At 35.5% G+C, this 15,428-nt stretch overlaps 1 protein-coding gene across 1 annotated transcript in view; it reads right to left on the bottom strand.

The window, feature by feature from the left end:
- Positions 1 to 4,468: 4,468 nt before the first annotated feature.
- The window catches only part of LOC149962216 (ATP-binding cassette sub-family C member 3-like), a 46,347-nt gene continuing 35,387 nt past the window's right edge, over positions 4,469 to 15,428 (bottom strand). The window contains exons 5-8 of the mRNA XM_090164434.1: positions 12,119 to 12,259; positions 10,343 to 10,404; positions 9,725 to 9,865; positions 4,469 to 4,826 (exon numbers count right to left, since the gene is read on the bottom strand). Of these exons, the coding sequence (XP_090020560.1) occupies positions 4,469 to 4,826; positions 9,725 to 9,865; positions 10,343 to 10,404; positions 12,119 to 12,259 (702 nt within the window). The remainder of the gene's footprint in view (positions 4,827 to 9,724; positions 9,866 to 10,342; positions 10,405 to 12,118; positions 12,260 to 15,428) is intronic.

The raw sequence follows: 15,428 nt of genomic DNA, 5'->3' as shown, positions 1-15,428 counted from the left end.
CAAACTAAACTGGTATAGTTGAAAATAAAACCGTAGTTAAAAATAAATCCACAGCAACAGACGAACTGGGCTTGGGCCTTGCACTTGGTAATAATGAATCGCATAGTACAATTTCTAGTGAAAGTTCGGTACTACGCGTAGAAAGTACTCCAAGAGTAAATATCGGAATACTCGGGGAACTGACCTTACTTTGTCCCAGCTGTTCATTGTTAGCGAAGTATGTTTATCTGATATATTTATGAGCGATTAGTACAAATCGTTTAATTTAAGATTATGATCAACTTGCCTCCAAGTTACGGAGTTATTTCTTAGCCGTTATAAAATTATTAGAACTGTTTATTTGTATCTTATAAGGTATCTTAAACGAAGAGAAAAAGAGATGGAAGGGACACCGAGGACGAAGCTGAGAAGACAACATACCAGCTCAAATTTTCCAATAGAAAATTTAACACCAAAAAGCAGGCGTGTACGTATTAAAAACATTAGTAACCTCAGATACCGACAAAAGAAAACAATCGCAAAAATGGAAAAAGAACTGAAAGATAATTCCATTACTCTAACCCTGAACAAAGCCATGAAATGTTTCAAATTATAAAAGAAATGAATGAAAACCATAAAGACGACGTAAACAAGATCATTTTGGAATTTAAGAAAAGAAACCCGTTGCTCGCTCACGCTTTTCGAACAAGTTGGGAGACAGACTCTAAAAACACGAAACTTGCAGTTTTTAAACGATCAAGATAAAAACCCAGTAACTAGCAATGGAAACCGCTTTGGTCCGCTAACTTTTCGCTTGGCGCTGAGCCTATATTCTAGATCACCGGAATCATACAGAACCTTACAAGGTTTAAAAATATTCAATTTGCCAAGCGTTGCCACTGTGAAAAGGAAATAACAAAACATCAAGTGTGACCCGGGAATTGACATTGATCATTTAAAAAAAGAAAGTGCCAGATTCAAAGCAACTTTTAGTTCCTTGGAAACCCCACCACCCCAAGACGGTTTTTTGGTTATGGACGAAGTGAAAGTAATAGGAAAAATGGTCTGGAACGCTAGCAACAACGAATTTATTGGCTTAGCGATGAACCAAGATGAATTACCTTCCTTATTTAATTTCTAAAAGACAAAATCTGTGGACAATTGCCTTAAAGCTGAATATGTTCTTCAGTATATTTGGCGATGTGCGCGAGAACTCTTTGATGTAGTAGGCCCATATTTCCCAAGTAATGTGCCTTTCACTCACGAATTACTCACAGCCATAACTCAAGGGTCGTATTCTCATTTCAATCTGTTCGATTTATGCTGTCTGCGATTGTCTGCGATGGGGCCAGCTCCAACCTCACTATGATAAAAAATAGTCAACAGTGTTTCAGGTCAATACGAATTCAAGCAAAGAGAGGATGGCACTTTTGACATTTCTGTTTCACCAAAGTTCCGTTACCCTTTACTACCTGACAGATGGATTCACTACGTGGTCTGCCCTACTCACCAAATGAAGAATTTGATAAATGGTTTGAGCCATTCCAAGGAAGGGGGAACAAGGGACTTTAAAAAATGGACACTGTTTCGGTTGGAAACAAATAGAAGAAGTTGAAGCCAGAGAGATACAAAGGCGAGAGAGTAAGGAATTGTCACAAGTAAAGTGGTTACGCGATTCATATATTGTCAGAGATGTTTGGACGAAATTAAACGCGACGCCAGCTAAAATACTCCAAGAATTACCATTTCTTAGTGAACTCTACAATTACACCCATCCACTCTCAGGTGACCCACCAAAGGATAGACAAGAAGTTACAGCTTGTTATGACTTTTTGTATGCGCGCAGGGCCGGATTAAGCCGACTTTCGCCCGGGGGCAATTTCCGAGTGGGCGCCCACTGGAACCCGAGGAGCGAAGGGGTGACGGTGCAAAACTTAGCATTTCGTTTATGTTCTGAGTGAAACCGCTTCGATACCAATTGAAGTAGCATGTTTGAGGCGTACCCTTGTGGGGGACAAGGGGGGAGCTCCCCCCCCCCCCAAATAATTTGGAGAGTTGGCAAAGCGAGGCCCCCTTGGCAAAACAGCGAGGACCTCTGTCAGCAACCCCCCCCTGGAAAATAATCTCCGTGAACCCTTCATCAGCACTCCCCCCCTCCTTGGAAATTTATCTGAGAAACCCTTCAAATAGGGTTGGCAAAACCCCCAGCTCCCCCCCCAACCGACCCTCTTCGGTACGCCCCTGTGTTTGATAGACTAATTTAATATCAAAGATTTTTACCTCTGCGAGGGGACTTTGTACCCTAGGAGGGGTTATACAAACACCGTGTCTGTCTGTCTGTGGGTCTGTCTGTCAGGCCTGCGAACGCGTTCGCATTTTCGGGGCAAAGGGTAATCACTGCGTACCCAGTTTCTTAGAATCAGGGAAAAGGTTTTTCCAAAAGCGCCCTCTTTTGTCATTGGGTGTAGTATAATTTTTTAATCGGCCGGGATTCGAACCCGAGCCCTCTTGTACGATAGGTGAGCATTCTACCGCAGAACCACGGATACACTTACACTTCACTGAAAATTAAAAACTCTTCCGAAATAGTTGAACGCAAGTAGTTTTTAACTCTTTTAAGAGCGGAAAAAGACCGCTCCCCAGAACAGTTAGAACACGGCAAGCAAAGATATAACCGTAACACTATCTCGATATTAGGAAATGCGCAATCTAATTTCTTGTCAGTTAACATTTTTAATAGTTCTTGCGCATTTAAATATTCAGTTTTTATTTCTAATGCAGAAAGTAATCCCTTAAACTGAAGAAGTTCGTGAAAAAGTTCAGGTTCAATATCTTTGGGGTAATAATCTCTTATTATTTTAGAACCTGATTTTATTTCATGGTTTTCAAGTTTAGGAAGGTCAAAAATGACGTTGTTTCGTTTAAATCAGATATTTCCTTAAATTCGTCTTTCTTTGTCGAAATTGTCGTAAAAAAGAACCTATTTTGGGAACCTTTTCTAAAGTTTCCTGTTCTCTCTTGAAACTTTCAGCTACACGTTTTCTATTTGAGATCCACTAGGCTTCACATTCTCAAAATCTCACTGTCCGAATTAAATAATTATTCTATTAACCATTTAACCCAAATTATTTGCTTAGTATTCGTTATCTAAAAGACTGACTGATTACGTTTCATTACAGCAGGGAAATTAACAGGTTCTAATTTCAAACCGACTAGAAGATCTTTCCTTATTAATTCCGAAATGAAAACTGAAGTTAAAACAGGTGAAAAATAAATTTGGGAAATAAATATTAAATCTCCTTTGATTTTATTTCTTAATGTTTTAGTAATTGAAAAAATACAATTTACACTAAATAAAACTTGGTTTATAAAAATTTGTACTTTTCTATTAATACTTATATTCATAGAATTGACACTTTAGCATAGTTCTTCTGGTAGTCATGTATAATAAAAATCATTTCGATAATTGTTTTTTTATCACTCTTCCTCGAGAAGACGTTGGTGTGGGGGGGGGTATCACATTGTTATCATCTTTCGCAGGTACCAAACTTGACTAGAAGTTTTTAATTCAATTCGACCTAGTTTTAAGGAACTTTTTGGTTTTATTTTTGTATTGGCTTTAGGGGACAAATTGGTTGGCTGACTGCATTGGTTAGAGATTCTGAACAAATGTGATTGGCTAAATTTAGAGTTTCATGTGTTACTTGCAGAATTTTGACATTTGGTAATTTTGAAGCTTCTTTTAAGTTCATTGGGGTAATTTTACGGGTCTCACCACCAACAGTGTTTGTTGTCTCCGGGCTATTCAGTTTTTTACTTTTTCTTTCTCCACCCAGTTGAAACAGTTTATCCAGAAGAAGCGGTCCACCTTGTCCCCGTGAATTATACTTCATATTTTTCTGTTGGCTCTTCCCAAAAAGTAGGTCATTTGAGAACGCATGCCCCATTTTTCTCAAATACGTAGAGCGGAATTTTTCAACTAACTCTTTTTCAAAATTCTGACTTGAGAATTGTGGTATTATCTGCAATGCAGTGTAAAATTGTTTCTTCAAATATTCATCTGGGAGTAAAAGGGCCATATTTTTTTTATCACATTAACTTAATCTGTTTTTTCGAATCTCTGGTAAGATAGACCAACACAAACATAAACATTCCTCACGTAGGGAAATAGCTTCTCATGAAGGAAGTGATGGCCTGCTGTATCACGTTTTTTAAAGCTTCTGGGATAGATTTCACGTTCTTTTCGGTATCTCTCAGTGAAAGACTAATTTGTAGAAGAGAGTTGGATTCGTTCCTTTGGGTCAAGGATAAATTTTTATTCGTAAATCTACGCCGATTCACATTAATAATTTCCCCTAATGAACCACCTCCTAAACAATACGCAGGGTACTGTTGCGATTCATAACAAGCTTTTGGCAACTCTATTTCACGCTTATTATGACAATCTAATATGAAATGTCCTAAGACAACGATATCCTCTATTAAACCATCAGACTTTGAATTTAAATATTTTTTTAATTATAGCAGCTATCAAATCTACGTCTGGTGATGCTGCAAAAAAGCCTGCAACTTCAATTTGTACTTCCATCGCTTTCGCTGCAATACTTGTAATCCAGTTTTGCCAGGTATTTAGAAAACATCCATAGCCTCCTACCTTCTTATCTGTTTCACTAGATTTTTCACTTTCTTTTAATGAGTTGAATTTCATAGTCATGCTTTTAAACACAAATTTTATATTTCCAGTTTCTTCAAGCCTTTGCAACAATTCACCCCTTGTTGGATATAACTGTATTGCCTTCAACTCTTCCCTTTCATGGTTCAAAACGTCTGACAAGTCAATTTTTAACCTAGAAATGGGTCATTCCATGACAAAACGCCTAGTTTTTTTTTAACACCTGAGCCCTTTCGATTTCGACCACAATTTGCGTATAGAGTGTTTTGGGCCTAAGAAAACGATTTTAAAAGTTTCATAGAGATCGGTAGAGCCGTTTACGAGATACAGGCTGCGTTCAGTAACCGAAATCGGAGAGTAAACAGTTTATCAACCGTTGAGTTGCGATTGCTAACGTGACGTACTATTCTACTGAACGGCTCCAGGCAAATTGAATGAATTTTAGGTTGAGTCGTCTGCTATTTTTTTCTACATCTTAAAAGCTCAAATAAGTTATTTTGACCGAGGCTTATGCTAATTTCAGTATTTTGAATAAATTTGGTAACTTAATAGCTGAAAAAATAATGAAACAACACTTACCAATTCGTATTCTGTCATAATCGTCATAAATATTTCCTTCATTATCTGACAAATCAATTTGTTTAAAACTACTAGGCAGATTAGAAGTCGCCATGCCTGCAACGTCACGATTAGGTTTATCAACAAAATAAGCTGCTCTTCCAGCCGCTTATTTCGATTGCTATTCAATTGCAAACGTGACGTCAATCCCGGAAGTGAAAAAAGTCGTTCAGTAGCGAATGCACATTCAACCGTTAAACCGTTTGCAGTCACTGAACGCGGCCACAGCATACGCGTTTTTTCAAAAGTACACCTTGACCCCCTAAATGTTTTCTCCTATATCTTATTAAGTAATTATCGCCAAATTACATTTAATATATCATTTTGAAGAGAATGCGTACTCTAATATGAATATTTAATCAAGGTTGTTATGTGACGTAACTTTCATTAAAATCTGGGCCTTTAAATAATTGGACCTTTGACCTCAATCGTTGATCAACGTTTTTAGCATTTTAAAAATCTGCTCTATCAAATACATATTAATCACTCAAAATCCCAAAGTAATATTTGTAGTTTTCGAGATATTAATTTTTGAAATTCACCCCACCACACACAAAATTAAATACCAAAGCCATTTATGCTTACAGTTTACACACGAATCAATTTTGGCTCGATTTTTAGGTTACACGAAACAGCTGGCACTTCTTTATACTTTGAAAAGGCTTTGGTATTTTTATTTTTATTATCTTATTTTAATTGATAACCTTTTGAATTTGGTAAACCAACAAAAATTTCAATTGCACAAAGAACATTTTAACTTGATACCCAACAGCTATCGATCCTTCTGGCCCATGTGTATTTGTCAGAAATACCAGGGGGGGGGGGTGGCAAAAGGTTTATAATAGTGCGCCGCACGTCTCCGGTTTTGCCCAATTCGGTTCCAGCTCCAAGATATTTCGGAGACGTATTTGGAGCTACGGCTTCGGCTCCAAGGTGTATAAACCGGCTTCAGGAGCCGGCTCCAACGCATTTTTTAAAAGATATTGGTTTTTAAATGAGACTGGCAATTTCGTGTATATAGAATAAACTAACTAATTAAGATACGGAGTTACTCTTTGAAATCGAAAAATTTTACATTGTGAAATTATTCTAAATCAATTGAATCAGTATAATGAAGAACCCATAGACATACTAAGAACAAAGGAATGGGGATTTTCCTAAATCGACTCCTAATCTATAATTTTTAGGAGGCGAAGCTATAGTCTAGCTTCTACCACTATTGTTAATTGTATTGCTATTAAAACTGATTACGAAGTTAGTTCTGTAAGAAGGCTCATGCTTTGTTCCTTAATAAGCGACCTTTTATTTTTGCCAGAACTTTTAATATTCTGGCAAAGTAGATGGCGCGGAAGGAGTTACGAAAGGAGACAAAGAAAAAGGCGGAGCTCATTTTGAAATATAGATTAGGAGGCTCCACGACGCGACGGCCTAAAGCTATAATTGCGTGTTTTAGTACGTCTATCGGTTCTTCGTATAACGTGACAAATCCTTACATTTGTTGTGATACACATTCTTTAATTTAACACATCATTATAATTGTCTTTTATTTTTCAAGTTGCTTTTTAGAAAGTTATGTTTCAGAGTAGATGGCGCAATTAGCGGTAGTAAATAAAGACCGTGTATCCGTTCAAACATTTGAGTGGTCGGACATTTACGTGAAATGGAGTCTGCAATGGAATGAGTTGAAATCGAACAGACGTTTCACACAAAAAATTTATATTATTAAATGTAATCGCAGTCAGCTCTTGATATTCGAAAATTAACAGACGAGTTTTAAAAAAAATTTAGATAAAATGGGTCGCTAAGCACTTATGTCCACGATTCTGGCTGGTATTCTGTTGCCGTAATGGGGGAATGCCCGTTTTTATTCCAGGGTTACGAGTTTTCTTGTTCCTAGCTACTCTGTCGGGTTTCCTTGTGATTTGTAGTAGACTTGGAAATAGCTGAAGTTCTAGAGCCCTTAAAGTAAATCATTCGAACCTTGGTTGCCAAAATTATTTAATAAATCTTTTTGAAACATTTAACGGAAATTTGTGGAAAATAATAACGGTGGTTTCCTACCTTAGACGAGAGCTAAATCTAGCGTTACTGAGTAATTTTCCCCCTATTTTACCTTCCCTCTTCCTGGGCCAGTGGTCCTCAATAAAAAAAAATAAGTTAGTCGGGGAATCTACGGGCTCCCGTTAAAAATATCACTATTTCAAAGTCTGATGTCTTGAAGTAATATATGCTAATTTAATATTGAACGCCCAGACTATACTATCCTGGACAAGCAATTTAGTTGCATCATCTGTAGATAACATGAAAAACCAAAACAAATATATAAATACCTAATCGTAATGTAAGAAGTAGAGTTTTTGATATTCTAAACTCTAAATTACTAGAATCATAATAATATTAATTTATTACGTAGGTCAACTAGTTTCAAGTATAAAAAATAGAATTTTCGTTAATTGGAGGGTTAAATTTCAATAATTAATATCACGAAAACTAGAAATATTACTTTGAGCCGGAGTCGTTCGGTGCAGTATTATAAACCTTTTCGCCGTCAGGTATTTCAGAGGTTATCAAAAGGTTATCAATTAAAATAAGACAATAAAAATAAAATTACCAAAGCCTTTTCAAAGTATAAAGAAGTGCCAGCTGTTTCGTGTAACCTAAAAATCGAGCTAAAATTGATTCGTGTGTAAACTGTAAGCATAAATGGTTTTGATATTTAATTTTGTGTGTGGTGGGGTGAATTTCAAAAATTAATATCTCGAAAACTACAAATATTACTTTGGGATTTTGAGTGATTAATATGTATTTGATAGCGCAGATTTTTAAAATGCTAAAAACGTTGATCTACGATTGAGGTGTGTGGGCGAGGTCAAAGGTGAAATTATGTAAAGGCCCAGATTTTAATGAACGTTACGTCACATAACAACCTTGATTAAATATTCATATTAGAGTACGCATTCTCTTCAAAATGAGATATTATTTGTGATTTTGCGATAATTACTTAATAAGATATAGGATAAAATATTTAGGGGGTCAAGGTGTACTTTTGAAAAAACGCGTATGCTGTATCTCGTAAACGGCTCTACCGATCTTTATAAAACTTTAAAAATTGTTTTTGTAGCCCAATAAACCATATAAGCAAATTTTGGGCGAAATCGAAAGGGGTCGGGTGTTCAGCGTCAGGCGTTTTGTCATGGAATGACCCAAATACCAAATTAATTATTAGAAGATATAAATCTAATAAGGAAAATGATACTACTTACTCTTTTTTTCTGCCACTGCCAGTGCTTTAACCTCCTAGCAGACGAAACGGCAATCGTGTATTAATGCGCGTTCAAATCCCGAATGTCTGCCAACCCCCGGGGGTAGTAAAATGGCGCGAAAAATTCGTTTAATGGCGCCTCGCTATTTGACGCTAGTGCTCCTCTTCCCCTATTTTCTTCTGGAGTGACAAAATAATCTCATTGCAACAACGAGAAGATCGGACGAGACATATACCCAGAAAAAGGCATGGGGGATGTTATACTAATTTCAATTTTTATTTTCATTTTATTTGTAATTTCAAAAGGATGAGTTAATCGTATAAAACTGTGTTAAGCTAAGTTAAGTATATCTAAGGTTTATTTTTAGATGCTGTTATAACTGTTTAGTTTCAAGGCTTAATATAAAATAAATTCATGTATTGTACGACCTTAAAATTGCATGATTGCTGATTTCCTAATTTTTTTTGAATTTTTCAACAACTTCCGTCAAACAAGTTTAAACAAGTATCAGTATCCTCTATGCGAGACAAACGTATTCTAGAAAAGTGCGTTTGTAAAAATGCTTGATGTAAACGCTTAACCTGCCAGGTACAGAGAAATTTCATTGCAAGCAACACGCGAGACCGCCTTTGTTCACTTTCAGTCTGTAGTAGATAGTTCTAAGAAAATATCTGCTAGAGAAAATGCGGGTAATTACAGTATGCGAACAAAACATTTGTCGAACACATCAGTTTATTAAAATTTCAAAACCTTTTGCGGCCATAACAACAACCGCATGACGTTTTTAGGGACAACTGTCTCAAATAATTTAATTATTTTTCAAATAAAATAAAATTAATGGAAAACAGCGGGTTATTTAGATTTTGTGTCGGAACATTAGTAACAAACAAGATCACTCTGCAGTATCTTTGGATTAAAATTGTCTAGATTCTATATCCACAAGGAATTGTAACATTGTAAACTTCTGCTTCATGATTAAACATGAAAAATTTAATTTAATTATGTCGTAAACTAGATTTTTGTTAATCTTATTGAAACTTCTATTATCATTGCAAACCGTTACGCCAATGCGATGAATAGTTCAGTCGTAATCGTCCAAAAAGTATTAATCTCAGATGTGCACAAATATATAGCATAAACAAGAAATACTTTTCTGCAAAAAAAATTAGAAAATGACATTAGCTGCTCTTACTTTTTTGTTCCTTTGGAACTTAGCGAATGATTGGACATATATTTCTCCAGTTGAAAATTTGTCTTCTTAACATTAAGATTTCGTTGCAATTTGGGTATATCGGAGCTTTTAATTTCTCTTCTATATCCGATATTTATTAACCTAAATGGAAAACAATAATTAACTGATAAAGGGTTTCCCAAAAGGCAATACCTCTTTTTTATATCAAAATAGAAATTTTTTATTGATGTGCGATAAAAACGTTTTTCATGAACTTTGCTGTATTAAATTGATTATTTTATGGTAGGGTTTCATGGAAACTTTTGGTACTTGCTTCTTTAATTTAATCATTACCAAGTTAAGACATCCAATTTGTTTATTAATTTTAATTTCTACCTAAAGATAAGCCATTTTATAGAGCAATTTGGAGTCCAACACTAGCGATGATTTTAAAATTTAGCATGATGTATAAGCGTTAAACAACTTTTATCAGGCTTTTCTTGATATTCGGAATGTATAGAGCTATATTTAAATTACCACTGCCAGTGCTCATCTTAAGCTCCTAACCGAAGTTTTAAGACAGCTGTTGGTACAAAAAATCCTACTAGGTTTCTGCTAAATCAAAAACGGTACACCTACTTGCTCATCCATGAAAAAGACAACTGTGAAATGAATGAAGCGTGCTCTTCGGGAGATTCAGTCTGTTTCAAATAAACGTATCATTTTTATGACCGTGTTAAATTTATAAACAGAAACAATACAACATTTTTATGACCATGCTTAATGTAAATCATTAATAAATAGAAACAAAACACCACACACAAACCTAAAACAGTTCAATCACGAAGGTTTGCTTGAAGCATCAGTTTATCCAATTGAATAGAATGCGTTCCTTACGGAAACTTATGCGTATTCGAAATTTATCAAATTGCTTTGCCCTTTATATGGATAGAAACTCTAAAGTCAGTCGCACACTATTAAAATTAAAAGTGGAAGTTGACGCTGGCATCAAATTTTAAATTTGATTTTAAATGTTTGCAACAACTGCGTCAAAATCAAATTGGCACCGCTCCCGGCGATATTATTCTTTGTCACGCATTGGGAAGAAGCACTGACACCAAAACAAGAAACTATGAGATCCCGTGCGCATCGGTTTGTTTTGATTTTTCGTTTTTTTTTATTATCTTCATTTTTCAACCGTAAAGTTAACAAACGGAATTGTTTATATCCATTTCGTTTTATTAGGTGCTAATTCAATTTCCAAATTTTGGGTTTCCCGTGGTTATAAGTTATGAAATCAATAACAGTGGCGTAGACAAGCATGTTTCCGTGGGTTTAACGTTGACTGTGGTATAGTATTAGCCTCTTCTTCATTCCCCTTTTTAAATTGTATACATAGTATGCCCACCACCCCGTAACGAAATTTTCGTTACGCCACTGTTATCTTCTATTGAATTTTTTATATATTTATTATTATATAATATCTTATAATATAATATACTATATTATATTATATTATATTATAAGATAATTTTATTTTATTCTCCTTTACTTTATTTAATTACATTTTTATTATATTTTATTATTCTTTATTTATTTAATTATAATTTTATTTAATTTTCCTTTAATTTGTTTTATTATATTGTATTTTATATTAGTAATCATCGGCGTGGTTTCACACGTGGTGTAGTATTTACTAGAAAAAACTCAACTCCTATTGGCTAGATAAAAGAAGAATGCTGTGACGTCAGAGCCCGTTGCCGAGAGCAGCGACCAACAGCTCCGGTTAGTTGAAGTCGGTACCGAGAACCAAGTCGGTCCCCGGTGTCGGCTTCACTCTCTGTCTTGATAGTTAGCGATTTTAGACGCAGATAGCAGTGCCCGATTTGGTACCGGCAACTGTTAATGATACGAAAAATAGTATAGTGTGCGACCGCCTTAAGTGGATTCTATGTTGCGATTTTGGACTCTCGAGGCTTGGCCTACATCGGACGGCTTGTTTTATACATTATGTTCAACTCAAAAATAAAACTTACTCAGGAATGGAAAAAGGGACCTATTCGCACTTGGGTGGGACACGCTCTTAAGATTTATATACCCCCGTACCGTAAATAAATACATACCTTTATATTTTTAACACGAACTAAGCTTGATAACAAAAATTAAATAATATTATATTCATATAAATGGGACAAGAGATGTTTATTTTATAACCAGAACTTAACATTAAATGTTCAATGGGGCTTCTGTCAACGCTTACATAATTAAGCCCACAAAGTCCGAAAGACAGCTCGTAGAGATTTTTAATAAGAGAAACGCCACAATTTTAAAACGTATTTGTAGTAAAACGATGGCCGGAATTGGTAAATGGAAAACAACACAACATAAATCTATTAAGAAGATAATTATATCTACCTTATCAGGAAGAAAGTCTGTGTTTGGCGCTTTTTCGTATTTAGGTTTTGCATCTAACAATGAAGACAGAAAAAATAGCAACGCTACTGAAGAAAATTCAGCAATAAATAATAAAAATGTTATAACATTCTCTATATGCCCCTAAAAATATAAATAAATAAAAATTAGATTAGAGTGTAATTTACACGTAATAATAAACAAAATTAAATATCGTTTAATGAAATAAAATTCTATAAGAAATTTAATTATAGTAATGTTTCTTTTTGCTCTTTTAATGTTAGTTACTTCTTTAAATATATTTAAAACATTTATATTAAATATTATCAGATTTAGCAATATTTAAAGTGAATTGAAGTGTACCCAAAAAATTAAAATGTTTGAATGAGGTTATAATAGTAACAGTAATACTAATCAGCTTAGCTAACACCTCCGGAACCACAACAGTTTAGAGACGAAAACGAATCGACAAATAACGAGAAAGAGGCCTTGTCTCGTAGAATAACGAGAATTTTCCAAAACGCGTGTCAAAGACATTTTAACGGGACCAAAACAGTAGCGGCGCCAGCAACAGGCCGGGGTAGGCCTGTCCACGTCAATTCACCCAATGATGTTGCCATGGGTCAAGCGATTTTTTTTTAATTTTTAACACTGTTTGGTCAGTATTACGAACGACTAAGTCTGTGTTTTAAGCTAACAATTCTTAGTAGTTATTGAAATACGCCCTTACAACCATTAGCCCCGGTTTTTCATGTGGCGCGTTTACGTAATTCACCCCCCTTGAATAAAAGTTGAATATCTTTCTATCTAACCATTAGAAATCAATGCGAATTTAGTTTCTAGGGTAAATTCGGGTACAGAATGCAGTAGTCGTGTTAATATTTTTGTAGATAGAAATGTTTATGAGTTAAGGCGAAAAAGTTGAAAATATTGTTTTCTTCAGGGGTAACGTACAAAACACTATAAGATGATGTGGAAATGTGATAAGTTAACATTTTAAAAAATACTTAGAGAGCTTACGAGGGGAGCTTTCCAGTTATACCATAAAACATACACTTATTGGATTTTGACATAATTTTCCAAAATAAATACCGATTTTTGATATTTGGGTCATTCTATGTGAAATCAACACACAAAAAAACCTGACCATCTCGGATTTTAATGAAATTTTGGATATAGATAGTGTCTAGAGATATCAAGGAAAATGCCAGGCTATATTGAATAATATCAAACGGTTTTCAAATTACGGCTGTTCAAAATTTCATAAAATGGCAAAAATGACATGACTGGTATATTTAATAATCCCCATAGCAGCTGTTATAATTAAGCTAAAGAGTTGCTAATGGTGTCATTTTACTCAGCTATGTATGCCCTTTCCAACGATATACACCATATACATTTAAAAAAATTTCAAATTTCAAATTATTTTTTGAATTTGATTTTTTTTTAAAAGTGCGTCATCAAAATTAAAAAAATACAGTGAATAGTTTGTATCTACGTTAAATGATTGGCCGTAGTGGGAGGGGAGGTTCATGGGTCCATAGTCAAACATTATTTAAAAAAGGTTTGTAAAAATATATATATATTCATATATAATAAATACATATATTCATTTATAATAAATACATATATTCATTTATAATAAATACATATATTCATTTATAATAAATACATATATTCATATACAGGGTGTCTCAATTTGCTCGATCAGGCCATGTTTCTCAAAATGTATTTATGCTAGGGCTCTGAAATTTTCAGGGTTTATTGGATAGGTATGGAAGGCTTTGGTTACTAAATTTCAGAAAAATCAAACGATTTTGGGCCGTTTTGGAAAATTTATTTTTTCACCGGTAGGTGTCACGCAAAATGTTTCAATAGAAAAGTTGTAGGGCATAGTCGAAATTGTAAAAATAATTTGGGTTCGGTTGAAAAAGACCTATTTTTCACTGAGTTTGGAGGTCGGGGGAAAAACAAGTTGTACTAGCAGGCAATAGCCTTTAACGAATTGTAGGTAACATGCATTTCAGTTATAAGATTTCGAAAAATAAACAAATAATAATTATCCCAAGTGACAAATGTTTTTTAATGACTTCTACAAAATGTTTTCTAAAATGCCACCTTCTGATGCAATGCACAAATATGCACGATGTTGCATATTGCGAAATGCTCCCCGAACCATTTCTGGAGTCACCCGACGACATGCTCCGATGATTCTTTGTCGTAAATCTTCAACGCTCGTTGAAGAAAAAAGTCGAGTGGTGTTAGATCAGGGGATCTAGCAGGCCAACGAACAGGACCAGTTCTTCCGATCCATCTTCCACGAAACTTGTCGTTTAGATATATATGCAAACACGTCACGATATTGGTGAGCTGGCCCCCCATCTTGCTGGAACCAGATGCGTCTGTACTCGGCCAGAGGAATGTCGTCCAACAAGTTGGATATTTCATTTTGAAGGAACTTCAAGTAGTTTTGACCGTTCAGACGATTTGGCAGGAAGAATGGGCCAATAATTCGGTCACCTAACAGACCAGCCCACACATTTAAGCGAAACTGCACTTGGTGGCTGTGAGGAAATCCCCAGTGTGGATTCTCGTAGTCCCACATATGTTGGTTTTGACGGTTGAAAGGCCCATCTCTTCCGAATGAACATTCGTCGGACATCAGTAGTTGATCGTGAAAATCCTGGTGTGCGTCAGCCATGAGGCAAAACCAATTGCAGAAGTCGAGTCGGCGCTGTCTATCACCGTCATGCAGTCCTTAGTCAAGTGTCGCACGATAAGGATGAAAATGGTGTCTTTTGAGTGTTCTCCAAACGTAGTTTCGATCCAACCCTAAGTCAAAGCTGGCAGTCCTGACGCTCGCTCGAGGATAGGCGACGAACTAGGCAAGTATGGTGTTTTCCATGTCGATGTCCTGGAGACCACGACCACGAAACCTCGGATTGATATTACCCCAGTTGTCGAAGTCGCGGACCACTCTAAGAACCGTCGTATGACTTGGTCTGCAATTGGGAAATCTTCGTCTAAATAACTGACTTACTAGAGTAGCATTACGACGACCTTCTCCGTAAAATAATTCTAGCATATGAGCGCGCTGATCTCGAGTGTAAAGAGGCATACTGGACAAAAATCGGCCAAGCTGAGATAATGTTTTAGCTTTGAAATGTAAACGCTTTAAATACTACTCGGACAATTGATATTTCACGTTCAAAAACAACAAAAGAAAAATAAGCGTAATTTTTGGTCTACAAATCTTTGTTTGATGATCTTACTCGTAACCACGTCGAAATGGAAGACGCGGTCTTTGTCTACT

The sequence above is a fragment of the Leiobunum rupestre genome, chromosome 1 (assembly GCF_980474605.1).
Source record: "Leiobunum rupestre chromosome 1, qqLeiRupe1.1.hap1, whole genome shotgun sequence".
Lineage (NCBI taxonomy): Eukaryota > Metazoa > Arthropoda > Arachnida > Opiliones > Sclerosomatidae > Leiobunum > Leiobunum rupestre.
This window is presented reverse-complemented; position numbering and strand designations above follow the sequence as displayed.